Source organism: Bos mutus, chromosome 5 (assembly GCF_027580195.1).
Source record: "Bos mutus isolate GX-2022 chromosome 5, NWIPB_WYAK_1.1, whole genome shotgun sequence".
NCBI classification, from domain to species: Eukaryota; Metazoa; Chordata; class Mammalia; order Artiodactyla; family Bovidae; genus Bos; species Bos mutus.
In genome coordinates this window covers 45,663,959-45,688,799 of record NC_091621.1, presented here as the reverse complement: position 1 = coordinate 45,688,799, position 24,841 = coordinate 45,663,959, and the positions used below count along the sequence as shown (strand labels likewise).

Sequence of the window (24,841 nt, the reverse complement as noted above, 5' to 3'; positions counted from 1 at the left end):
TGGTATAAGCCTGGTGACAACAGGCAGGGAAGAAGCCTGGGAAGTTCAAGGAGCAAGGGACAGGGGGGACAGTAGTGTTATGAAAGGGATGTTTCGCGCAGATGAAGCAGAGTCTGGCGGTTGAGAGAACAGGAAGGAGGCACATTATCACTCGGAGTACAGCAGTAGCTTTATTAATCAACACAGTGTTTTACCATGTGCTAGAAGTGAAGGATACATGAGTGTAAGATATATAGTTCTGAGCTTAACAATCTAGTTGGGGAGAGGAAAACCATACGTAAGTTGCAAAACTTCCCAATGTGTATGTGAGTGTGTACGTGTGTGTGTGTTGTTCAGTCGCGTCCAACTCTTTGCGATCCCATGGACTGTAGCCGCTAGACTCCTCCAGGCAAGAATACTGGAGTGGGTTGCCATTTCCTTCTCTGGGGGAATCTTACAGACCCAGGGATTGAATCCAGGTCTCCTGCATTGCAGGCAGATTCTTTACCATCTGAGCTACAAAAACTCTCCAGAACCTGCCGCTAAAGTGTCATGGCACTGACAAGTGTTAATAGCTGAATGTGGGGGAAGGACAATATCCACTTTGGAGGGGGCAGGGCAACCGAGGCAGTAAAGCTAATGTCATTCCGAGGATACCAGAGGCAGGAAGTCAAGATAGCTATGAGTGTACCTGGCCAAGACATTCTCAATGGATCTATATCTATGTTTCCTCGGGGCTTTGTCCCCACTTAGATCATTTTGATGCCCTGCTGTCCTTTAGCTTTGTCTGCTGGGGCCAAGCCAGGTCCATCTTTTTCCTGTGGTTTGCCTTTCTTCCCAATGCTCTCAGAGTTGGACTGTTGCAAGTTATTCTTATCTATAGTACCACATAGTGGGAAGTGGGCAACAGTCTTATCTTCAAATGTTCTCAGAGAAACTACACAAAACAGGATTTCAAGTAATGTATCTTTATTATATTAAAATTAAATCAAAAGGAAATCTTTCATGTAAAACACCGGAAAATTACTTAAAATATTTATCTTCAGGGCCAAACCTAAGTTTGGAGGTAGAATAGTCACATAGCTTCTACCGGCAACAGGAGAGCTCCAAGGGGTCACCGCAGGGAGACAGGCAAGCCATAGGCTACAGGTGCAGCCCCAATAAGGTATTTGAGTCGGGGAGCCTGGCGGGCCTGGCTGACATAGTACAGAAGGGGGGCTCCTGAACCTGCTCTAAGCCAGCCCTGCAACAGAGCCTCTGTGTAGCGGTCAATGTCACGGTCAGTCACGTCCCAGAGGTTACCTAGGAACAGGGGGCTGGGAAAAGAGAAGGAAGAAATACAAAGTAAGGGCTCAAAAACTTCTGATTCATGGTGGTGAATGAGTTGAGAGGGATTAAACCAATGAGAAAGCCCCTTGGCCCATCGTTCCAGGAGGAGGATAGATGATGACAAAGGGGTAAAGGCCCAAGCATGCCAGGGAACTAGGATGGGAGGAAAATGGGGCACAAAAGAGCAAGGATTTAGGGTTCAGACCTGGGAAAGCACTTGGGGTCGGGACCTTGCATAGACTGCCCCTCAAGACTTACCAGCCAGCCATGATATACTTGAGCACAATGCCAGCCCCCTCCAGGTTTCCATGCACAGCCAGGGCTGCGCTGCTGCAGCCGAACAGCAGGGCCACTGCCCGGCAGCTCAGCCGCAGGACAGCCTGCCCGTCCAGGAAGCGGGCGCCGGCGCCATGCCCTGCATAGCTGAGGCAGAAGGAGGTGAGATGAAACTGACCTCGCAGGGCCAGGCCTCGGCACTGCCTCCAGAGTTGTCCAGAGTCAGCCAGGGGCTCCAAAGCCCCAGAGCAGACCATGATGATACCCACCCTCTGGGACTGTCCCTCTCCCCATCTCCCTGCCCTGAGCACTCACATGTACAAGTCACGCTCCGTCAAGGCCGTTTGCACCTGTTCCGGGCTCGGCACCTCCCCAACCACCCCTTTCCAGCCAGCTTCACTGCAGGGAAAAAGCAGTGAGAAGGGTCTTAGCTGGAGGTGCAGTAGTTAAGACTGCACGCCCAGTGCAGGGGGCGGGGCATTGATCCCTTGTCGGGGAGCTAAGATCCCACACGCTGTGTGGTGCAGCCAGAGTTAGATGGGTCATGTGGCAAAAAGGGCAGAAGGGACACTAGGAAGGAGGTGGGCTGCAACATTTGATTCCAGAGAAAAGGACATTTACCCCTGTGTTGCGTCTACCCTTCCCTACCACTCTTCTTACTCTTCTCCCCCTGACCTGCTAAAATGGGCTCGGAATTGCTCCTCTGTGCTTGACAGGTTATTGTGAGGGTTCAGGACGTAGAAGGTACTGCGAGGATCCACTCCTTGGCTCAGCACTGATGAGGCCCCAGACTGATGGAGAGAAACCAGTGATCAGCATCCCAGTTTGGTCGGAGCACTCAAGCTCCAACCAACCCAAGTCCCCGTCCATTCTTAAGACCGCCTTCCTCTCTTGCCACGTCTCTCTGCCTTTTCTTGTTCAATTACCCATCATCCCCACCTTCCATTCCCTGAACCCCACACCTCTTTGATGATGGAGTAGCTGAGTAGGAATCGGAAGGAGGGCAGTCGAGTGACAGGCAGGGCCCGGAGGCTGGGTATGCTCTCCCACGGCAGCTTCTGTAGGTCCTGGGCAAAAAGCACTCAGACGTTACTGTCCTGAGGCAGGGGTATGCAGGAGGCAGAAGGGGTATGGTTGAGAGGAGGTGCCCACTGCCCACCAGATGCTACCCATATGGCTACTGGCTCTTTACCTTGTCCAGCACTAACACGAGATGCCTACTGCTTGTTGATGTCTGACCTTGGAGACGCCCTACTGCCTCACCTAGGAGCTCTTGGGCTCGGGCTGGTCGGCCTGGGCACAGCCCATAAGCCAGGGCCTGCACGTCCTGCGGCGTGAGGGTACTGGCACCGCTGAGCATGATCTGCAGGGGACCAGTGGTCAGTGAGTACAAGAGCTCCCCTTTCCACCCGCAGTGGCAGGTGGGAAAGAGGTAAGGTGCACTTCATCCTCTTCCCTGATTTCTCAACTCACTCTCAGCAGAGTGGGGTCAGGATATTTCCAGCCACATTCCTGTAGTGAGTCTTGTAGATGGGAGGCCTCCCGGACAAGGTCGGGGTCCTCGCAGGATGGCAGCAACAGCCCCCGCCAGCAGCCCAGCACGTACTTCTCTAGGGAAGTGGCGAGAACCTGGATGCACAACAGAACCATCAGTGAGAGAGGAAGCCAAGTTTCTTTCCCCACAGGCACCATCTTGGAGGCAAGGAAATGCGTCTTCCAATGAGTGGATGTGTCTTATGTATCTTACGACCAACATAAAAGGCAAGAGAGCAACATTTTTCATTTGCTGAGACTCTGAGAGAGTATTGATAAGATAAGATTTGTAATAAATCACTACATTTGGATAAATACAAACAGGTGGGCAAAAGCTAAGTCAGGAAATGAAATGAAAATTATGGCTGGGAGTCTGATGTGCTGCTGTGCTTAGTTGCTCAGATGTGTCCAACTCCTTGAGACCCCATGGACTGCAGCCTGCCAGGCCCCTCTGTCCATGGGGATTCTCCAGGCAAGAATACTGGAGTGGGTTGCCATGCCCTCCTCTGGGGAATCTTCCCAAACCAGGGATCGAATCCAGGTCTCCTGCATTGCAGGTGGATTCTTTACCAGCTGAGCTACCTGGGAAGCCCTGGGAGGCTGGTATTTGGCCTTAAATTCTTATTTTGTACTTATCTTTAAACATTTCATTGCCATAACCCCTTCAAGTCTTGGGCTCTGGTTTATTTGGTTTTTGTTTTATTGTTTTTTTTTTTTCCTGCCACACCACATGTATGTGGGATCTTAGTTCCCAGACCAGGGATTGAACCGGTACCCCTTGCAGGGGAAGCATGGAACTTTAACTGCTGGACAGCCAGGGAAGTCCCCTTGTGCTCTTGTTTAAAGTGCTTCCCAAGTAACACAATGTTTATTTAGGCCTACACTTCCAGAAACAACAGTTAGAACTGGACAAGGAACAATGGACTGATTCAAAATTGGGAAAGGAGTACGACAAGGCTGTTACTGTCACCTTGCTTATTTAACTTATATGCAGAGTACATCATGCGAAATGCCAGGCTGGATGAATCACAAGCTGGGATCAAGATTGCTGGGAAAAATATGAACAACCTGAGAAATGCAGATGATACCACTCTAATGGCAGAAATGGAAGAGGAACTAAAGAACCTCTTGATTGAGGGTGAAAGAAGAAAGTAAAAAAGCTGGCCTCAAACTCAACATGAAAAAAATTAAGATCATGGCATCCAGTCTCATCGTTTCACGGCAAACAGAAGGAGAAAAAGTGGAACCAGTGAAGATTCTCTTCTTGGGCTCCAAAATCACTGCAGACGGTGACCGCAGCTATGAAATTAAAAGACGCTTGCTCCTTGGAAGGAAAGCTACGACAAACCTAGACTGCGTATTAAAAAGCAGCGATATCACTTTGCTGACAAAGGTGCATACAGTCAACGCTAAGCTTTTTCCAGTAGTCATATATGGATGTGAGAGTTGGACCATAAAGAAGGCTGAGTGAGAAGAATTGATGCTTTCGAATTGTGGTTCTGGAGAAGACTCTTGAGAGTCCTTTGGACTGCAAGGAGATCAAACCAGTCAATCCTAAAGGAAATCAACCCTGAATATTCATTGGAAGGACTGATACTGAAGTTGAAGCTCCAATACTTTGGCCACCTGATGTGAAGAGCCAATTCACTGGAAAAGACCCTGATGCTGGAAAAGACTGAAGACCGAAGGAGAAGCAGGTGGCACAGGATGAGATGGTTAGATAGCATCACTGACTCAATGAACGTGAATCTGAGCAAACGCCAGGAGACAGTAGAGGACAGAAGAGCCTGGCATGCCATAGTCCATGGGGTGGCAAAGAGTCTGACACAACTGAAAAACAGCAACACCTCCAGAAAGGACTTGAGGTAGTTCAGCACAGACCTGGGACGGACCCCCGAGAGAGGAGATATTCTAGGGCAGGCCCAACCCCATCCCACACTGGGAACACACACCTCCATCCTGCGATCCAGCTCTAGCCGGCCAGTCCACCATTCTCGCTTGTCAGTACAGCTGCTGTTCTCTTTCTGCTCCTTCTGGATGGCGTCAAACTCTTTCAAGGCCGAACTCACAGAAAGCTTTGGAGATGGGTTGTCTAAGTTCTGCTTGTCCGTGTGACCAACATCTCTCCATCCCCCAGCCACAGGTAGACCAGAAGCCTGCCCCAGCCCAACTCTGCTCCCTGACCCCAGGAAACCTACCTTGCTCTGGGAAGTGGGGATCTGTACAGTGACCGGGGGTTTGTCTTTTTCCAGCCGCGTCAGCAGGAGGGTGTTGCCCACAGTTCCAGGCTGGAGGGTGGCCAGGGCCAACACACACACGGTCACCCCTGGCACACAGGACATGTCCCGAGTTATTTCAGCTGTTACATGGAATTCCTTTCACTATCTTCTGCACTCAGTCCCTGTCCGTCACTCAAGACAACTCCTAGAAATCTTCCCTGATCACTGGAGTTCAAAGTGCTCTCCCTTGCTCTAACAAGTCCATGTAGATAGACCATGTTTTGCGTTTCTTTGTGTCCCTACAGAAACTAACAAAATTGCCTCCTCTGACCTGCTCCCTTCCCCACTTCCCACTCACAGTGAGGCACTCAAATCATCAGTGAACATGTTTCATGTTAGCATAGGAAAACTCCAGACACATGAACTTAGCTCTAAAGAAAGAAAGACATTGAATCTGCAGGTAACTCAAACTTGAGATTAAAAAAAAAAAATAAGACTTCTAGATTTAAGGTTATATCTATTTGGTGAGAGTAACAAAATGACTAATTAGTGGCAAAGTATGACATGCCCTTCTACTATAAGGGTCATACATCTGTGTGTGAACTAACTAATGCCTGAAGATCCTTCACCCAACTCTTTCCTAAGAAGAAGATGCATCAAACAACAGCAGAGCCAACGATGCCTGCCACCATACCACTGGGAATCAGAGCAAGACGCTCCCGGAAGCTGTCCTTCTCAGGCTGGGGGAAGTGGCCAGATCCCAAAGGCCTGAAGGCAAAGAGGCGCTGGATTCGTGCCAGAGGGATGTCTCCAGGCTTCTCCTGGAGGTGCAGCCCCTGCAACTGGTCTGCTATGTCTGGCGACCCTCGGTGCTTCTGGGCCTTGCTGTAGGCGACACGAGTGGAGGTGAGGTCTCCCTCCTTCAAAGTCTGGAGCCTCCCCTCTAGTCTGTCCCAGCACAAGCCTGAGGGATGGGGGCACTCACCTGAGCTGCCTGTGGAGGTGGGTAAGCAGCTGGTGGCGACAGGTGATGGAGACAGACTCGGTGACAAGGCAGGCAGTGGCACAGGGATCCCGGTGGCCCAGGCACAAGGCCAGGAGGCGGCAGAGGTGGGCATAGAGCCCACTAGGAGGGCAGTGACTGATGCCACGGAAAGCACCACTTAGTGAGTCACAGATGGAATCCAGGGTAGACAGATCTAAAGGAAGGACAAGACATAGATGAATCCCTGACTTCCTGAGAAAAATCTTTCCAAGAACCAGTGCCCATCTCCCCTCCCACGTGGAAAACAGCAGCTACCATTTCTGAAGGGCAGTATGCCAAGCGCGGTGCTGTGCAATTTACACGCAGCCACTCTCTCCACACTGCCCCAATTCCATTTGACAGTTAAGTAAATTGAAGCTCAGAGAGGCGGAGTGACCAGCATTCAGCTAGTAGAGAGTGTGCTGGGATTCAGACCCACGTTCAAGACTACTGGATCCAGATGGGGATCCAAAACCAGAACCAAGGACAGAATGGAAAGGTACTGGGATCAAGTGATCAGATCTCGGTGGTCAACATACTTACCGATGGCTACAGGGGCCGAGGGGAGTCTGCGCCGGGGACCCAGATCCATGTCTCTCTCCTTGTCTGGGCCAGGGCCGGGCAGCTCCTCTTTGCTGGCATCCCGTCTCAACACCTCACATTCTCCTACGGCTGAATCAGGCCCTGGTGTCTTCCCACCTAGGCAGACGACACAACTTTTCTATAGAATTCCCTCTTCCTGCCATCCCCTTGCTCTCCCTTCTAGGGTCCCGTCCCAGAGCCAGCAAAAGCACTTTCTTTCTGTTCCATCTTTGGCTCCAGTTATTTCTTGTGTTTTGACCCCAGGGCAACCTCGAAAAAAATGGACTTCTGCCTTCCACCCTTGCCCTCACACCTGAGGCTGAGTCTTCCCCATCAGAGCCCCTGAGGATCTCAAAGCTCATTTCCATCTGGTTGTCAGTCAGTTCCTCAGGGATGGTCCTCATCATCTCGGGGCCCGGCTCCTCACAATGTCCTGATGCCACCTTCTTGACCCTCCGGCTTCTGCCACTGAGGCCGGGGGCACTGCCTGACGTGGCCACTGAGTTAGTCTTCACACTCGGGCCCTTCCTGGCCCGGCCCCGGCCCCGGGAAGTAGTGCCCTGTCTCTTGGACCCCTCTGCAAGCTGTGCTTCAACTGAGACAAGGTCTTCCAAGTCACTGTCATCACTGAAGTTCACCTAGAATGGTGGGAAAAGGAAAAGGGCCAGGGGGCCTTCAGTGACAAGACATGGTCTGCCAGGAGGTGGCGCTGTGGAGGCGCCATCACCGAGGCCCTTGAAAAAGATTTAAGAATTAACCTCCTGCATAATCGGCCGTACTCAATCAGGGGCAGTAACTCTGATGTGGAAGGAGGCAGAGGGAGAAGGACCAGAAGATCCAGAGGAAGGATGCAAAGGGAAAGGAACAGGCTAGAACTAAGAAAAGTCTCTTCCGTCTGAAACAAATGAGGTCTTGAACTAGGTCTCGTTATGGAAGATATAAGGGGTCCTGTGATACGTAACAGGAGAGCTACAGACAGTTCCCACCCGGCCCTGGGAAGCTATTCTGTAGAAACACCTGCCCTGCAGAACTTTTCTCCAGGACCACCCTCACCCAACACCAGTACCACCTAGCTATAGTCCCACCTCACCTTGAGGCGTGTCTGGATCCTCCGTTGTACCCTGGGGGCCTTGGGAACCTCAGGCTTGGTCTTTGTAAGGAAGACTTCCTCAAATACGGTGAAGGGTACCCCAGGGCCGGCCTGCCTGACCCGGCCTGGGGGCTTAGGTGTACAGGGTAGTCCTTCACCTTCCAGACCTTTCAGAGAGGTATGTGAGAAGGACAGGGTAGCAGAGCCCACTTGCTGGCGTCCTCGTCTGGACTGTCCTGACTGTTTTTGGTTCCGAGGCTTAGAGGGTTCTGAGCCTGTGGGGTTCTTTATTGATGGCGGCTGCCAGCCCCAGGAGCTTGCAAAAAGTTGGGCAGTGCAGCAGCTGAGGCTGGTCAGCTTTGCAAGGGCCCGGACCAAGAGCAGGCTGGCTCGCCAGGGCTCCAGGTGGGGTATCCGCGCCACCACAAACTTTAACCCTGACTCCAGGACCTTTCCCAGGCTCTTGTTTGATGGCTGACTCAGCCCCTCCAGTGCCAGCTGTGTATATGCCTGAGCCAAGATCTCATCAAAGAGGCTTGGGACAGGGGAGGGGGGCGCTGTGTGATTCAGGGAAGCCTGCAGAGCTTGGGCAAGGCGACCACTGGCTGCAGGGCAACCCTTCAGCACCACCTGCAGCAGATCCAGCCCCTGGGCCTCATGGCCCATGGCCAGTCTCAGCCCCGCTGTGACCAATGCCCAGCGTAGACAGACCACCGAGAGGACAGGGCTGGCACAGAGCGAGCAGTCACAGGTGGGCAAGTGAGTCAGGAAGCTGGGGCTGGGCTGGTGCTTGGTTTTCAGGATCGGGGAGGAGTTAGCAGAAGGTGCTACAGGGCCAGGTTCCTTGGCCACGGTGGCCACCAGCTCCAGGGCAGGGCCTTTTAGAATGAGCTCTTCGTCCGGGAGCTCTGGAGGATGGGGCACCCGAGCCTGCTGCTTCCTCTTCTGCAGGTGGACCTTCTTCACAGAGTCCGGGTGCTGCGCTAGTCCAAGAAACTCTGAGCAGAGAGTGGAACAAGCATTACAAAACTAAGAGAAATGACACCAGTGTGCCTACCCCAGCGGCTGATGCCCTCATCTGCATTATTTTAATACTTACTAATGGCTCATATATATTACCGTACTAGCACACTAGATATTGGCATAGCTTACTGTTTTTTAAAATATTTACTTATTTGTTCATCTGTGCCAGGTTTTAGTCATGGGGGGATCTTATTTGCAGCATGTGGCATCTTAGTTGTGGCATGTAAACTCTTAGCTGTGGCAGGCAGGCTCTAGTTCCCCTGACCAGGGATGGAATCTGGGCTCCTTGCATTGGGAGAGTGGAGTCTTAGCCACTGGACCACCAGGGAAGTCCCATAGCTTAATGGTTTTCCCTTGAACAATGGATCAGCACAACCCACAGAGTCTCCATCTCTGCAGCTCAGAAGGCTGCATGGTTCAGGCTGGCAGGCAAGCACCCAGAAGCCCAAGTCTTAATCCTGGCTCCTGCCCCTGACTAGCCCCATGATCCTAGCCCTAAACACTGAATTTCTCAACTTTTCTGAATTTATAAATGGAAAAACTTGACATTCCCATTTGACTTCCCAGGGTTTTGTATGGGTCCAGTGAAATACTACAGGTAAAAGTAGTTGATAAGAAAAAAAAGCACCATAAGTACAATATTTTATTATTAGCCCTAATCCCTTCTGAGGATGCTACAGTTGTGCTGCCCAATATAGTAACCACACACGTGGCTTTTGAACATGTGAAGTGTGGTGAGTACCCAAGGTACTGAATAGTCAGTTTTATTTAAATTATAATATCTTAGCGCTGCAAAATTAAGAAGCAGGTAGGGTTAGTCCTAGACAGGCCATCTGAAGGAGAACACCAATGGTCTGACAAGTGAAGGGAGTTTTGCCCTGGGACCAGAAGTCAGTCCATGATTTAGAAGGGAACCAAACCTTGACATGTAAAGCTGCATTACGGTGTGTACGTCACCCTCACCACCACCCACGGGCATGTGGGCCTGGCTGCTCACCTGTGCAAGACTCGAGCAAGAACAGAACTTGATGCAGGTCCGACTGACAGAGGTCCATGTCATTGCGTGCCAGCTCCAGCTCCCCCTTCAGCACCAGGAAGAGGGCACACCTGGTTGGGAAAAGTGATGACAGACCCATCAGTGGAATTCCTTGTTTCCCTGGGGAGTCTCTTTCTGCCCTTTCCCGGGCGGAGCCATCATAGTCTTTTCCAGCCTCCAGAAAGCCTTTACTTCCTAAAGCTGCCTTTAGGCACTCCCTGGGGAAACCCTCTGTGCTCATCTCTCAAACCAGCCCATCCTGCTGCCTAAGGAGAGGATTTCCCAAATCAAATTCCTCACTGAAAAGATCCTCTTCAGGCAAAGAGATTTAGGGAATCACTGTACACTGGACCTCCCTTCTGGAGATTTACAATGTGTATTAGCATACTGGAGGATATGATAAGTTCTATAGGAAACCCCATGGACAGAGGACCCTGGGGGCTACAGTCTACGGGGTCACAAAAGAGCCAGACACGACTTAGCAACTCAACAACAATCACAATAGGAAATAAAAACATCTAATCTTGATTAACTCAGCATTTCCCACTTATTTGCCATGGAATGCATTCTTCCATCAACCCCTCCAAACATAACATGTTAATCTGTGGACCAGTTTGGGAACCCACGGTCAAGGTCGTAGGCACTGAGGTTTGGGAATCACCAGGCTCTTGGGCCCTGTACTCACTGGTGTGGTATCTGCAGCTTTGTTGTAAGTTTCAGGGCCTCCAAGCAAAAGGCTTTGGCTTCGCTCACACTACCAAGGCGGCCCAGGCGGGAGACCAGCTTCTCCGAGCAGCTCAGCACCTCAGAAAGAACCTGCCATTTTTGTACCAGATTTTCACCTGCAGCAAAGGAGATGAGACCATCATCACGTGGAACCAGGATCCACAGCCTGAATCCTCTGGAGACAAAACCACCAGCCCTACCAACTAGTCTGCTCATTCCCACACTGGCTCTCCTCCTGGGGCTTACCGTAGTCCAGAAATGGCGTCTCCACAGCTGTTTTCTGAATTGAGAGCACATCGCTGCCCATGAGCAGGAGGATGATGCTTCGGAGAAGCTTATGGGAGTCGATGAGTGCTATCTCAGGTGTCTGCCAGCCTGGGCAAGTGTGGGGGGAAGGTAGGAGGGACAAGAAGGGAGATGATGTGGCCAGAGCTTCCATCACCTTCAAATACTAAGATAGCAAATGCAAAGCAGGCTCTCACCCTCTCCATCCGTGCTTAAGGCAGACAGAGATAATCAGTCACAGAACTCCTTCCCCCTAAGACCAGTCTCAGAATCCTTGTCAGTTCAGGGTAGTGACTGAGCAATCGATTAGAGTCAGCAAGTGAACTGAAACTCATTTGCTATCCCAAGCCTACTCTGGGCAGCTTCTAGGCAGGCTTGTCCATGCAGCTGGACAGCAGATGGGACAGCGGACAAACCACACACACCCAGCAAGGAGGCCCAGCTGCCCGCCTCTTTCACCTTGGGCACACAGTTGCTCCCACAGCGGGGCCAGCAGGCTGTCTGGCGAGAGACTCAGGTAGGCCGCCACCAGCTGCAGGGCCTGGACACGCAGCAAGTACCAGGCCTTGGATGCCCTCTGGAGGGCAGGGTCCTGAAGCACAGACAGCAGCAGAGCAGCACCCTCAGCCACCTGGGGATAGAGGGTAGGGTTGCAGAGGAGAGCAGTGAGTGAGGTCGGATCAGCAATTTAGAGCTTGGGATACCCCTAGAGATCACGTGGCCCAAGCCCCTGCTTTTCAGATGTTAAAAGCTGGACAGAAAACTAGAGTCACAAAGGGCACAAGATACCCAGTCACATAGCTCGTGTGTGAGAAATCCCAGCCTTTTAGATCCCTCAACTGGATCCCAGTTGAGGGTGTCAGCGTCATCCCAATTTCTAGTCACCGGACAGACTTTGCCCCTTGTCCTCGAGAGAGCTAGAAAAGGATGAAAATGGTGGAATGGCTCCTAGAGAAGTACTGGTGAATGATCCTTGGGAGAAGGTGAGGTGAGGAGATGGCTCTGCTTCTCAGGGCCAGGAACGTTCTCCCCAGTTCCAGAGAAACCTCAGGAGCCAGACAGATGTCTGGAGAATCCTAAAATCCTTCCAAACCCCAGGACCTTCGGAGATCAAGAAAGTGAGAAGCACCTTCTGGCGAGCGCAGCAGAGTCGACTTCGTAGGAGGTCACAGGTCAGGGAGAGGAGCAGGTATGTGTCTGTGGTGCGATCCAGAAGCTTCAGACTCGACTCTGCTTCTTCCAGGTGCACCTGAGGAAGCAATCAGGGTTTCTGTGAGCATGCTGGTGACCAGGCAGCCAGACTGTTCCAATTAAAGTGGATTAAAGTATTCGCAAGCAAAATGTTGAATACATCCAGTTAAATATTAAATTATCTCAAATGTTATAATCCATGGAAAAGAGAAGCCTGGTGAGCTACAGTCTCTGGGGTTGCAAAGAGTTGGACACAACTGAGCAACTAACACAAACATACGTAGGAATTATTCTCTTACTAAAGTGCTCATTTAGTAGCTTTCAGTTAACCACTAAGCTAGAGAGATAAAGCTGGATAAGCAGTAAGCAGGCCCTTCTATCCAACAGCTTGCAGTGCAGTGAGGCGGGGCAGGGGGTAAGGGCAGGGCATATCTATCTCATCATGATACAATGCCATCAGTGCTGTGGGGACACAGGAAAAGTGGCTGATTTTGCCCGTGAGGAAGAGGACATTTAAAATGCTTTACGAAGGAGGAGACCATTTAGCTAGGCCTTGAAAACAAAGTATGTGTTTGCTGAACAAAAAAAAAGAAAAAAATGGTAGAAAAGCAACTATACCCCAATTAAAAAAAAAATGGGGGTAAGGGTGTATTTAGGGTGGAGGGATTAACACAGCCAAAGGCAGCAAGGCCCATACAAGAAATATAGTGGTAGGGAGCGGCCAGAAAAAGAGTGAACCAGTGTGCAGAAGGCGTGCAATTCAGAATAAAGGATCTGGACCATATCCCTCAGGTAATGGAAAAGTCCACAAAATCCTTTAAGCAGGAAAGAGGTAATAAGATCAGATCTGTGCCTGAAACCATCATGCTAGAACATGGAGTGGAAAAGGAAGGAACTGGAGGCCAGGAGACTGGTTAGGACACATTGTAACAGCTCTCAGTGAACAAGCTAGGGCACCAGAAACCATTGGGAAATACAGGATTAGTAAACGGCCTTCTGCCGTTCTGTCTTACTGGGCTATGTAACAGTAAACAACTGGGAGATGGAGGGAGATGCCTCCTCTTCCCACAGCCGCCTCCCAACCACCCTTTACGATCCTTCAGCCAAATGTGATGCAGAAGGCAGAAAAGCTGCCCCTTTAGTGTCCCATCTTCTCAGAGAAGAGAAGCCAGTCCCCGAAGCCAGGTCTGCAAGCTGGGGTGGCTGGCACTTGTACCTGGGCGTAGCTGGGACAGCCGAGGGTCAGGAGGAGCTGGGTGACTTGGCAGGAAGAGCCGGCTGCCTTCGCATGGTCCTTCAGTCTCTGTGAGACCATCTGGACGAGCAGGAGGACCTCCAGAGCCTGCAGGGGCTGGTAGGCCGGGAGCAACGCGTTTACCCAGCTTGTACTCAAGCCTTCATTTCCACCCCCTCCTCTCCAGCCCTGTGGTCTAACCTGAGGGCCTGGCTGGAATGCGGCCACCCAGACAGAGTAACCATTGGCCATCCCTAAGGAGCCGGAAAGGAGGGCAGCCGGGGGGTGTGCAAGCCATCCTGCCCCCTCCCTTCTATTCTAAAGCCTGCATGCCAGCCATCATCAATAGCCAGGATTTACTGAGCACTTACTATGTGCCAGCCACTATACTAGCTCACTTTATCTTCATAACAATTCTAATCCTAATTTTACAGATGAGGAAACTGAAACTTAGGTAGGATTAAGCTGCTTGTCTAAGCCCACATAACAGGTATGTGATAGAGGTAAGATTCAAGTCTAGGGCTCAGGCAGCCTCCCCAGTCTCCTCCTGCTAGGAAAGTGGCCTAACACCCATAGTACAAAGATCCTTTTCATTTTTTCATAGGTTCCTAATGTGGGGTCCAGAGAAGAACTTCAGGAAGTCCTTGACACCTCCCAGCACTGCATGTAAAAATGTAAAATTGTGTCTACAGGTGTTTGTGTATTTTTTCCTGAGTATACACATCTCAAATTCTCTGATAATTAGGACTTCCCCGATGGTCCAGTGGCTAAGATTCTGTGCTCCCAATGCAGGGAGCCCATGTTCGATCCCTGGCCAAAGAACTATATCCACGTGCCACAACTAAGAGTTCACATGCCGCAGCTAAAGACTTGGGCAGCCAAATAAAAATAAATATTAAAAAAATTATCTGATAATTACTAATAATTATGGCTATCATTTGAGTATTCCATTTATACACACCATCTTCCATGCATTATGTTATTGAATGCTAACAAGGCTGAGTTAATATTATTATTACCCTCATTTTATCTTATTTTTATTTTATTTTTTTGGCTGTACCGTGTTACATGGAGGATGTTAATTAATTCCATGACCAGAGATCCAACCCACATTCCCCTGCAATGGAAGAGTGGAATCAGCCACCGGACCACCAGGCAAGTCCCATTGCTGTCCTTTTAGAAATAAGGAAATGAGGGCTTGGAAGGTTAAGCAACTTGCCTAAGGCCTTGGGTTTAGACTTGGGGAAGCTGGTGACAGAGTGTACACTGGGTGACATGAGTTCCCGGCTGGGACACAGGCCAAAGAAGGTGAAGGAGCCGAGTCTCTGGTCTGTGTCAACACACTGTCCCGTTACCTTTGCCACCAGCTGATAGAGGGCCGCTAGGATCTGCAGGGAGGCTGCTGTTTGCTGGAGACACCGTACAGCGGGCACCTGCCCCTTAGTAAGCACCTCCTTCCACAGGGCCAGGGCTTGGTCCAGGCATTTGGACTGTGCTATAAATCAGAAGAAAGGGACCAGTCATTCTCTCACTCTGGGCCGTCTGGGGAAATGTGGTCATCTTTCCCATAATAGCCTCTGCCTTGTGCCCACCTCCCACTCATGGGGAGCCTCTCCCACAGCTGGGGGACCCATCCTGTTAGGAGGCCATCGAGGAGGCCGCATCCAACCTCGCTAAGTTCACAGCCCTCACCAGCATCCGCAGCCAGGTTGCAGGCAATGTTACTGTATAGGAAGCGATCTTCCTGGAGTTTATCTTCATAATTCAGGTCATTGACTTCAAACTCCTCCAGGTTACAAGGGGCCTGGGCTCTCCGATCCCGCTCAATACCCTGGATGGGGTGGTCAGGGTGAAAAGCAGGGTTGGTACTAGCTTACTGGGCTTCCCAGGTGGCTCAGTGGTAAAGAATCCACCTGTGATTCAGGAGAGGGGGGTTAATCCCTGGGTTGGGAACATCCCCCAGAGAAGGAATTGGCAATTCCCAGTATTCTTGCCCGGGAAATCTCATGGACAGAGGAGCCTGGTGTGCTACAGTCCATTGGGTCACAAAGAGTCGGATATGACTTAGTGACTGAACAACAGCTAGCTTGCTGGGGTCCAGGGAAAATAATCCCTGAACCCAGTCCTGCTCAGCCCAGAGCAACCGCGCTCACCTCCTGCATTTTGGCCTCCAGGGTACAGATGTAGAGCCACAGCAGGGCCTGGGCTTTATCATCCAAAAGCCGATCTTTGTCCTGGGCCTCAGGCTTCACAGACTCCAGAAGCTGCAGAGCTTCCCGGATGGCATCGAGGGCAGTGCTGTCAGGAGAAGATGCACTTAAGCCCGGCTTAACCCTGAGATCTGGCCACAGTGTCCCAGGAAGGGCCTTCTGCAGCACGTTGGCCTCACCCTTCAAGAGTCCCCATGACCACAAACTACAAGGGGCGCTCAGGGACGTGGAGAGGGAAACAGACTCGGAAAAGGGCAAGAGCACCCAGGGCCAGAAGCAGGAGTGGCCTCCCCTGCCCTTCCTCCTCACCAGTCAGTCTGCTGGGCAAAGTTGTGATAGCAGAGCACCTGAGCCAGTTCCACCAGGTGGGTGGCTCGGGCCCAGGCCCCAGCTGGCGTCTCCTCGGGGCTCAGCTCCAGCAGGTCACAGATGACATTGAACCGTTCCTGCCCTGTGTTGGCCCGCACTGCCTTGTAGGCCTGCAGCTCCTCCCTGAGCAAGCGGGCCAGGCTCTCCAGGTCCCAGCCACTCAGGCTGTCTCGCAGCGTCCTGAGAGAGGGAAGGCTCAGCACTCGGAAGACTTGGCCCCACGCCAAGGAGTCCCCGCCTTGGTTTGCTGAGCTCAGTTTCCAGGGGTGAAAGCAAGAACACCGCCTGTCACTGCTGTCCCTCCCAGAACCCAGCCCCGTGCCTGCTCATACTTGGCACTCAATCAATCACAGTGAACGGAGGGAACAGTGCCTTTCTCAGCCACGAGAATGAACGTGACCTTGAGTGCCAAAAGCAGCTGTGGCCAGGAGACTGGGTCATCCCCTTCCCCACCAACTCACTTCAGCTGTAGCTCCTTGTCTCCGGCTCTGGCAGCATCCGTCTTGACCCGAACCCAGAAGGTGACTGGCTCAGTCATGTGTTCGGGGCCACAGGGCTGCAGGGCTGCCAGCCACAAAGTCACCATTTTGCAGCCCTGGGCCTGTTTACCCAGTTTCTTTAAACTCTCTATGTGTAGCCGGAAGCACCTGTGCAACTGACCAGAGGAAGAAAACAGACCAAACTGAAGAGGGGTGCAAGGAGTACGTACCATGGGAGAGTATGTGCATGCATGCCCACGGTCCTCCTGCCCCCAGACTCGCCCCACAGCAGGAGACACCTAAGAACTAAATATCCTGAGTGCTCTCAACTTGACGCTTCAACCCATCCCACCCACATATCCATTGCCTACACCCTTGAAAACCTGCTCCTCCTCCTGACCCTCACCCTCCTCAGCAAATCGCCACCTTCTCCTGAATTGGAAAGCAAGACCATCCTGGCCTCCTCCTTCCCCTTCTCACACAGCCAGTCACTCTCCGGTTAGTCCTTGACTTCTTGCGCCCACCCACTTCTGTCCATCCCCCAGGAAGCTGCCTCAGTTCAGACGCTTGCCCTTTTCTGCCTGATCTGCTGGAGCCACCTGGGTGCCCAGTGTTGTCCCTGCCCTCCAATCATTCACTACAGCGATGCTGAGAAACCCAAGATGCCACATCTTGGGTTGTGGCCTTGAGAAACCCAAGGCCTCCACATCAGTCCTTGAGAGGCTCATCAGATGAAACCCAAGGCCCTCTGTGACCCATCTCGCCTGTTAATCCAGCCAGCCCATCATTTCATGGGTATATTCTTGCTTTATGATAGTGGTTCTCACTCTGGTTGGCCAAAAGAACTCCTTAAAAAATCCAGATGCCTGGGCTCCAGTGCTAGAGAGTCTGAGGCAATTAGCTTGGGACAGGCTTCAGAATTTTTTTTTTCAGTTCACCCGATTCTAATATCTAGCCAGGATGAAAAGCACTGGCTGGGGATCAGGCTAAATATAAAAAGTGAGTCAATCAAAAAAGTAAATAACAGTACAGGTGAGGTCTGGGAAACACCGCCCCAGGTACCGGTGCCAACATGCAGCTCCTGACTCTCTACTCCAAGGTCCTGGCCAGGCCCTTGCATGCCACTCGAGTCCCCTCCTCCCTCTCAACATCACCTCCCTCCTACCCGCGTACCTTCTCAGGGGGCACCTCAGGATAGGTGCCTAGCTTCACTGAGCCCAGGTGCTGACAGAGGGGCTCGGAGATGGCACAGGCTTCGGCATAGAGCTTGTGACTGTAGAAGCTGTAGGCCAGGTTACTGGTGTAAGAGACTGCATGGGAAAGAGAGGACAGAGGACCGCAGGAATGGCTCCATGCCCTCTGCTATTGGAGGGGCAGTAGAGAGATGCTCAACCTGTGTGGTCAGCTCAGCAGCCCCCAGATTAGACAGCAACGCCCATTGCTAGGGAGTGAGAATGGAGCCGTTCTCCGCTCCCGGGTTTCAAGTCAGCCTGAGCCCTCCATTCCGGAAGGCAACCTCACATCACCCAGCCCCTCTGTACCTTTTTTTAAAAGAAATATTTGTTTATTTGGCTGTGTCAGGTCTTAGTTGCCAGCTGTGGGATCTTCATTGAATCATGTGGGATCTTTAGTTGCAGTTCAGACTCTCTAGTTGTGGTGTGGGGGCCCACTAGTTGCAGCGCACAGATCTCGTTGATCTGTGGTGCACAGCTCTCGTTGCTCTGGGATCCTAGTTCTCTGACCAGGGATTGAACCCAGATCACCAGCATTGTGAGGCGAATTCTTTACCACTGGACGACCGGGGAAGTCCAACCTCTGCCCTTGTTTTACGAGCCAAGCCCTCATACCCATACAGGGCCCATCCGTCCTCACACACTGATCTGTCTTCACCTTGCTTCAAATGTCAGCATTTTGCGGGAAACACTCTGGCCTGTCCCTCACTTCCCTCTTCTTCCCTCAGTCCACTGAAGCCTCACTAGCCTCCCTGCTGGTCCTTAAACACACACCACCTCTATCCTGCCACAGGGCCCTGGCACTGGCTGCTCCCACTGCGGGGGATGTGCTCTCCCAGGTGCCTACTTGGCCAACTCCCTCCCACACTCCAAGTTGTTCTCATGTCACCCTCTTCATGAGGCCAACCCTGACCACCTATTTAAATGGTAACTTGCCCCCTCATCTACCCTGAGCTCCTAATTCCCTTTCTTCTCCTGTTCCACTTTTCCTTTCTCTCCATATTTCTGATCATTTTCTAACAAGTTCTACTTCAGTGATCCTACTGTTTATGATCTTTCTCCCCCAACCAGAATGTGGCTCCATGACAGCAGAGCTCTTTGTTTTGTTTACTGACATACCTAAGAACTCGAAACAGTGCTTAGCAGCACATAGTAGGTACTCAATAAATATTCACTGAATGAATTAATACACTCTTCCTAAATTCTAGTTTAGGCAGCTTCCTGGCTATTGACATAGATGGCTGGAAGAAAATAAAGTAGGACTTCAATATTCTGTGGAAAGAATTTTCATACTGTTAATTTTTGTGACTTATATTTTTTTGCTTCTGTGGCTAGATTCAACCTGAAAATATGAATATGAAAAATTTCCAAAACCTTCTAGTGACTGAACTCTTTAGGTTTACATAATTTAAACTAAAGGGCCATGCTTTTTGTAAATTAAGGGGGAAATTTATTATGAAATACAAAAAACAGGCAAAACTAACCAATGCTGTTAAGATAGTGGTTACTATTGGGGTGCGTGGACCAGAAGGAGGAACAGAGGGGTCTTCAGGGGGTTTAAGTCATACTCTTTGAGTTGACCTAGATGCTAATTACAAAGTATGCTTCCTTTGCAGAAGTTCATCCGACTGTTTGCTTATGACTTTAGTATTTTTCCCTATGTTTATTTCAATTAAAAAGGGTGGGGAGAAAAAAAAAAAGTGGGGAAGTATATACGCCTGTTGGCTAATATATACGTATTACCTAGTGTATACACATACAGTATATATACATAGTGTGTCTCTAGCAGGATGCATAAGAAATTGACCATATTAGCTGCATCTGCAAAGTGGGATTGGGTTACTAGGATTATGAGGAGCAAAGGGACTTTTCACTGTCTGCCCTTTTGTGCAATCTGAATTTTGAATGATGTGAATGTTTTGTCTGGTTTTAAAAAATTTAAGTTATGACCATTCTACATGGGCTTCCCTAGTGGCTTGGTGGGTAAAGAATCTGCCTGCATTGCAGGAAACATGGGTTCAATCCTCAGGTCGGGAAGATCCCCTGGAGAAGGAAATGGCAACCCACTCCAGTATTCTTGCCTGGAGAATTCCATGGACAGAGGAGCGGGACAGGCTGCAGTCCATGGAATGGCAAAGAGTCAGACATGACTGTGTGACTAACTTTCACTTTCACATATTCATGAAACACATGCCAAGTCATTTCAACGTCAATGAGAAAAAAAAATTATATCTGCTCTGGTAAATTAGTCTCATCACTTCTCTACTGATATTAAATACAGAGTAATGGATACTTATAAATATCTTTTCACTGCCTCCAAAAGCCACAGGGAATCCCAAAGAGGTCAGAACTATCCAGCAAGTGCTACTTGCCTGCCTAACAAGTGATGACTCTCCCAAGAACCCTGCATCTGACACCCATGGTACTAACCAGTCATCCCCAGGTAGTCAGTCAGCTCTCGGCCAGACAGGCCCTGTAAGGCCTCCAGCATCCAGGTAACAGTAGATCTGCAACTGTCCACTAGCCGGGCCAGGTCAGCCAAATTAGCTTCCTGAAGGGACAAGAAAGGTGAGAAGAGACAGGAGACATAAGAGGTCCAAGATGATGTCCACCCAACTCCATGCCCAAAGCAACTTCAAAGCTCTACCAAGGACAGTCAAGCAACCCCAGATCCTAGGACCTGTCCAGGTTTTTTGATTCCAGATGGTACCTGACAGCCTTGGGCAAAGTCATAAACCACCGCAGTGTAGAGGTGAAGTCCCTGAAAGTGTATCTGAACCAAAGCCTGCAGCTGCTTGGAGGAGTCCCCATAGACCTGAGGAAGGAAGGGAAAGGCCAGTTGGAGGGGCAGAGAGCTCCAAGCTGAAGCCTGGCCCAGAGCCCTGGAGAACTGACACCGCCTGGGGAGTAGGAAGAAGGACATCAGAATGGACCCCCGCCAGCATATACTAGGCTGCTTGCTGGCTGGCCAGGCATGGTCCAGAGAGCAGCTTACCAAGGCAGAACCCAGGGTCTCCAGATCTTACCAAAGACCCTAGCCGGATAGAGAGGCCACAGAACCACATTCCCACCCGACCTCTGGGTCCTGAACTCACACCATCCTGCAGCTGCTGGATGAGGGAACAGTGGCTGCCAAGAAAAGCAAAGAGGCTCAGAATGGCATCAAGTCCATAGCACCTCTTGGTGCCTCGCTCCAGGACTGAGAGGAAGAACTGGCAGCTGTCACACAATGCCCGCAGTGGGGGTGATGGTGCCTCCAAGCTGTTCTTCAGGACAGCTGTTGCCTTGATCAGAAGCTTGGCCACTGCCTGGGGTCCTCCTTCCCCAGCCAGCAACTGTTTAACTGCCAGCTGGCACAGCTGGAGGCTGGGGGCCAGACTGGTGTTCCTTAGGTAATCGTGGGCCTTCTCCACTGTACTTGTGGCCCTGGTGTAGTGGTGGTTCCAGCAGAGGCGACGACAGTGTTCCAGGGTGAGCTCCAAGAGACAGAGGGCCCTCTGTGGGGAAAGAGGACCAGGAGAGGCTCCTTCACCCACCAAAGCTGTGATCACATGCCTGGAGAGCAGGTCATCTAGGAACTCAGCATCTGCTTCATTTAGACCATGCCCACTGGCTTCAAATAGCTGATGGGCAGCAACCACTCGACAGGCTGTTGGAGAAGCAAAGTGGGGAATCTCACAAGGGATACTTTCATCCTCCAAGAGTACTAGAAAGCTCAAGGCCTTTAACCGAGCTGAGAATGCAGCTCGCCGCTCCATTAGGGCTTCTGCCCCCTTCCAAAGCAGAGAAAAGCTGCCCCGAGCCACAGCCTCGTAGTCCTGAGGAGCAGCTTGGCGAGGACATTGCACCAAGCAGGCATGGAGGGGCTGAGCGAGTCGGAGAGTGGCTTCTGGGTCTCCCTGTGCAGCAACATTCCGCAGAAAGATGAAGAGAATTCGTTCCAGGTAAAGGGGTGGGCGCTGGGGTGTAGACATCAAGTAGCCCTCGCAAGCCAGCTCCGCCAGCTCCAGCAGGCTTCCCAGGTGCCTAGGGCAAGCCAGCTTGACAGTCAGCTGCTGGTTGCAAGCCCTCAGAATGGCATCACAAGTTTGTCTCCTCTCGGAATCAGACCGGCAGCTGGGAAGCTTGGTCAGGAACTCCTAGGAGAGGAAGATATGAATGAGGCTAACGAAGAAGAAAGAGATGTGGAAAGGAAATAGAAACAGGACTGCCCAAGAGAGGATCTCCTACTCATCTGTCTCTTCAAATAAGTTAAAAAACAAAACAGCTCAGCTTGGTAAGCCAGGTGTGTCCACAGTCGAACAGCGTGCCCACCTTCAAGTCAGGCAGCAGCTCTTCAGTCTCCTTTGGACTGCTTAGCAGGGTCCCAAAGTTGACTCCTCTGAAGCTCCTCATGGTGCCGGAGGGCTGGGGGAAAGGAGACGGATTAGGGAAGGCAGAGAAGATCTGTAAAGGAGCTAAATGAAGGGCGAGAGAAGGGCTTGAAGGTGCGGAAGATAGCGGGCAAAGAAAGCCATCAGAAATCCTGTCGGAAAAAAAGCCCATGCCAGGACGCCGGGCTCCCATTATAAACCGACGCTTCTGCTATGCCTTCCTCCCAGCCTATACCCGGCCTCACTACCCATCCTACCAACCAACGCCCCACAACAGAGGCCTCCATCGAGCTCTCCGGCGCCCACCAGGATGCTCCGAGGACTCCCGACTTTTTTAGTGGAACCGCCTGGCCTATCCCTAAGTCAGCGCTGGGGCTCCATTCACCTCGGCGCATACACCGTTCACGAGTACCTCCAGGCCTTACCGTCCTAGAGATCATTCTTCTTTCCAGGGCCAGGAGTTATCACCAGACTGAGTACTCCGCAAGGATCCAAAATGTAACCTTCCTTTTCCGCGCCAGCCCTTCCTTTCAAATATCCCCAGCGACCAATCAGCGAGAGTTGCGTAACGCCGGCGGGTCGCGAGGCTTTCTGGGAGTTGTAGTTTACCCGCCGCTCTGGGTCGTCACGTGATGCCTGCGAACGGGATCCCGCTGCTCTGGACTTTACGACCTCTTGGGGGCGCGGATTTTCCCACCTTTTCCAGTTGGGGCAGACCTCCTCAGTTTCCTGCGGCTTATCTGCGGTCGTGAAGGCCAGCCCACTGCCTTTGTCACCTCCCCTTTATCGTCAGAGCTCGGAAAGAGTTTAAATTTCCAGAGAAGAGAAGTAGACTAGACAACAAGAAGAACTTACTTGGAAACTATCTATTTGGGTTACTAGCAAAAAAAGGGCGTAGCCTTTCAAGGAATTCTTTAAAACTGTAGTTTTCTGAGGGGCACTGACACAAGTACTGTAGCGAGTTCCAGCTCTCTCTGCCTTCCAGCCTTGCTCCCTCCATCAGTGGGATTGTTTGAGAAAGACAGAATTTTCTTGATGGGGGTGGAGGGTAGATGGGTAGGGTAGGGGCTGTGAGTGAAGAACTACGAAAATTCATTCAGTGGAATATTTCACAGTTTTTAATGGCTTGTGTTCGGTGAGTACAAACTACGTCCCCAAACATGCGCATTCACTTGACTGCTTCTCTTCCCTTCCTCCTCTAAATAATTCAGTTCAGAACTCTGTGTTCAGTTTACTCTATTGGATAACTCATCCTTCTCTGTTACTGGTTTTCTTCATCACTGTCAACCGCTTTTAAGAGCTGAGAATCTAGCCGGGAAGACTATTTAAAACAAACAAACCAACAAAAGAATGACTCGAGAATCTCAGCGTTGAAATGGTAATATTACTGCAGGGGTTCAATGTGTGTTGCAGAAGTTACCTATCTCTCATAGAGTGAGGGAACCAGCAGAGAGGAGAAGTCCATAAATGATTAATGATACATCAGTTCTCTCAATATTTATTTCCTCTTGCTTACACCTTAACAGGCAGTGCCCTGACAATGTTCTAGAATTTTTTCCCTCTTCAAGGGAAGAAAACATCCTTTCTTATGCATCTTCTACTTTTAACAATAAGAAGGAAGTTCTTTAGAGATCAAAAAGTGTTGACCAATGTCAATTTGAGTCACATAATTCAAACACTCAACAGAATCCCTGATGTTTATAAAGAGACAGTAATGGGGTGGTGGAAAGAGCTTTCAAGTTGAGCCTGGACAGAGGAGCCAGGTTCTAGTCCCAGCTCAATTTATTATTAATCTGTGAAATAGGGTAGTAACATCAAGCCTCACTCTCTCTCAGGGGTTTTGCCAGCCTCAAACAGAAAAGCCTTGAAATGCTTTCCAAAGGCCCAACAAGGCTTAGCAGCCACATGTTTTATGTATATATTGATATATAAAGATGTCATAGATATATGAATGATTGTTACAGTCTTCTTGTGGATTTCAGTTATTTATTTATTTTAAAATATTTTATTATTTATTTGACTGCATCCAGTAAGATGAGACGGAGAAGGCAATGGCACCCCACTCCAGTACTCTTGCCTGGAAAATCCCATGGACGGAGGAGCCTGTTAGGCTGCAGTCCATGGAGTTGCTAAGAGCGGAACACGACTGAGCGACTTCACTTTCACTTTTCACTTTCATGCATTGGAGAAGGAAATGGCAACCCACTCCAGTGTTCTTGCCTGGAGAATCCCAGGGACAGGGGAGCCTGATGGGCTGCCGTCTATGGGGTCGCACAGAGTCGGACACGACTGAAGCGACTTAGCAGCAGCAGCAGCAGCAGCAGTAGCAGTAAAATGAGATGGTTGGATGGCATCACCACCTCGATGGACATGAGTTTGAGTAAGCTCCAGGAGCTGGTGATAGACAGGGAAGCCTGGTGTGCTGCAGTCCCTGGGATCACAAAGAGTTGGACACAACTGGGTGACTGAACTGAACTGAGTCGTAGTTGCAGAACAGAGGACCTTTCATTGCTTGGGCTTAGTTGCTCCTCAGCATGTGGAATCTTAATTCCCCAACCAAGACCAGTGATTGAACTTGAGTCCCCTGCATTGCAAGGTGGATTCTTAACCACTGGGCCACCAGGGAAGTCCCTCAATTGTTTTTGTTTTTA

The 24,841-nt window shown here is 50.7% G+C and overlaps 1 protein-coding gene across 1 annotated transcript; it reads right to left on the bottom strand.

The window, feature by feature from the left end:
- Positions 1-931: 931 nt before the first annotated feature.
- ESPL1 (extra spindle pole bodies like 1, separase) lies at positions 932-22,731 on the bottom strand. The gene is made up of 31 exons (XM_005902137.2): positions 22,616-22,731; positions 22,132-22,224; positions 20,913-21,956; positions 20,528-20,632; positions 20,248-20,368; positions 17,759-17,895; positions 16,568-16,761; positions 16,047-16,286; positions 15,681-15,825; positions 15,220-15,358; positions 14,883-15,022; positions 13,510-13,644; positions 12,232-12,351; positions 11,562-11,733; positions 11,064-11,192; positions 10,777-10,933; positions 10,053-10,162; positions 8,033-9,030; positions 7,256-7,580; positions 6,904-7,059; positions 6,322-6,535; positions 6,031-6,221; positions 5,316-5,443; positions 5,070-5,192; positions 3,058-3,213; positions 2,777-2,947; positions 2,547-2,651; positions 2,260-2,375; positions 1,900-1,983; positions 1,567-1,731; positions 932-1,295 (listed from the first exon to the last, which is right to left on the bottom strand). The coding sequence occupies exons 1-31, from the start codon at positions 22,628-22,630 to the stop codon at positions 1,094-1,096; spliced, it is 6,330 nt and encodes a 2,109-aa protein (XP_005902199.1). The 5' UTR covers positions 22,631-22,731; the 3' UTR covers positions 932-1,093.
- Between the last annotated feature and the right edge of the window lie 2,110 nt (positions 22,732-24,841).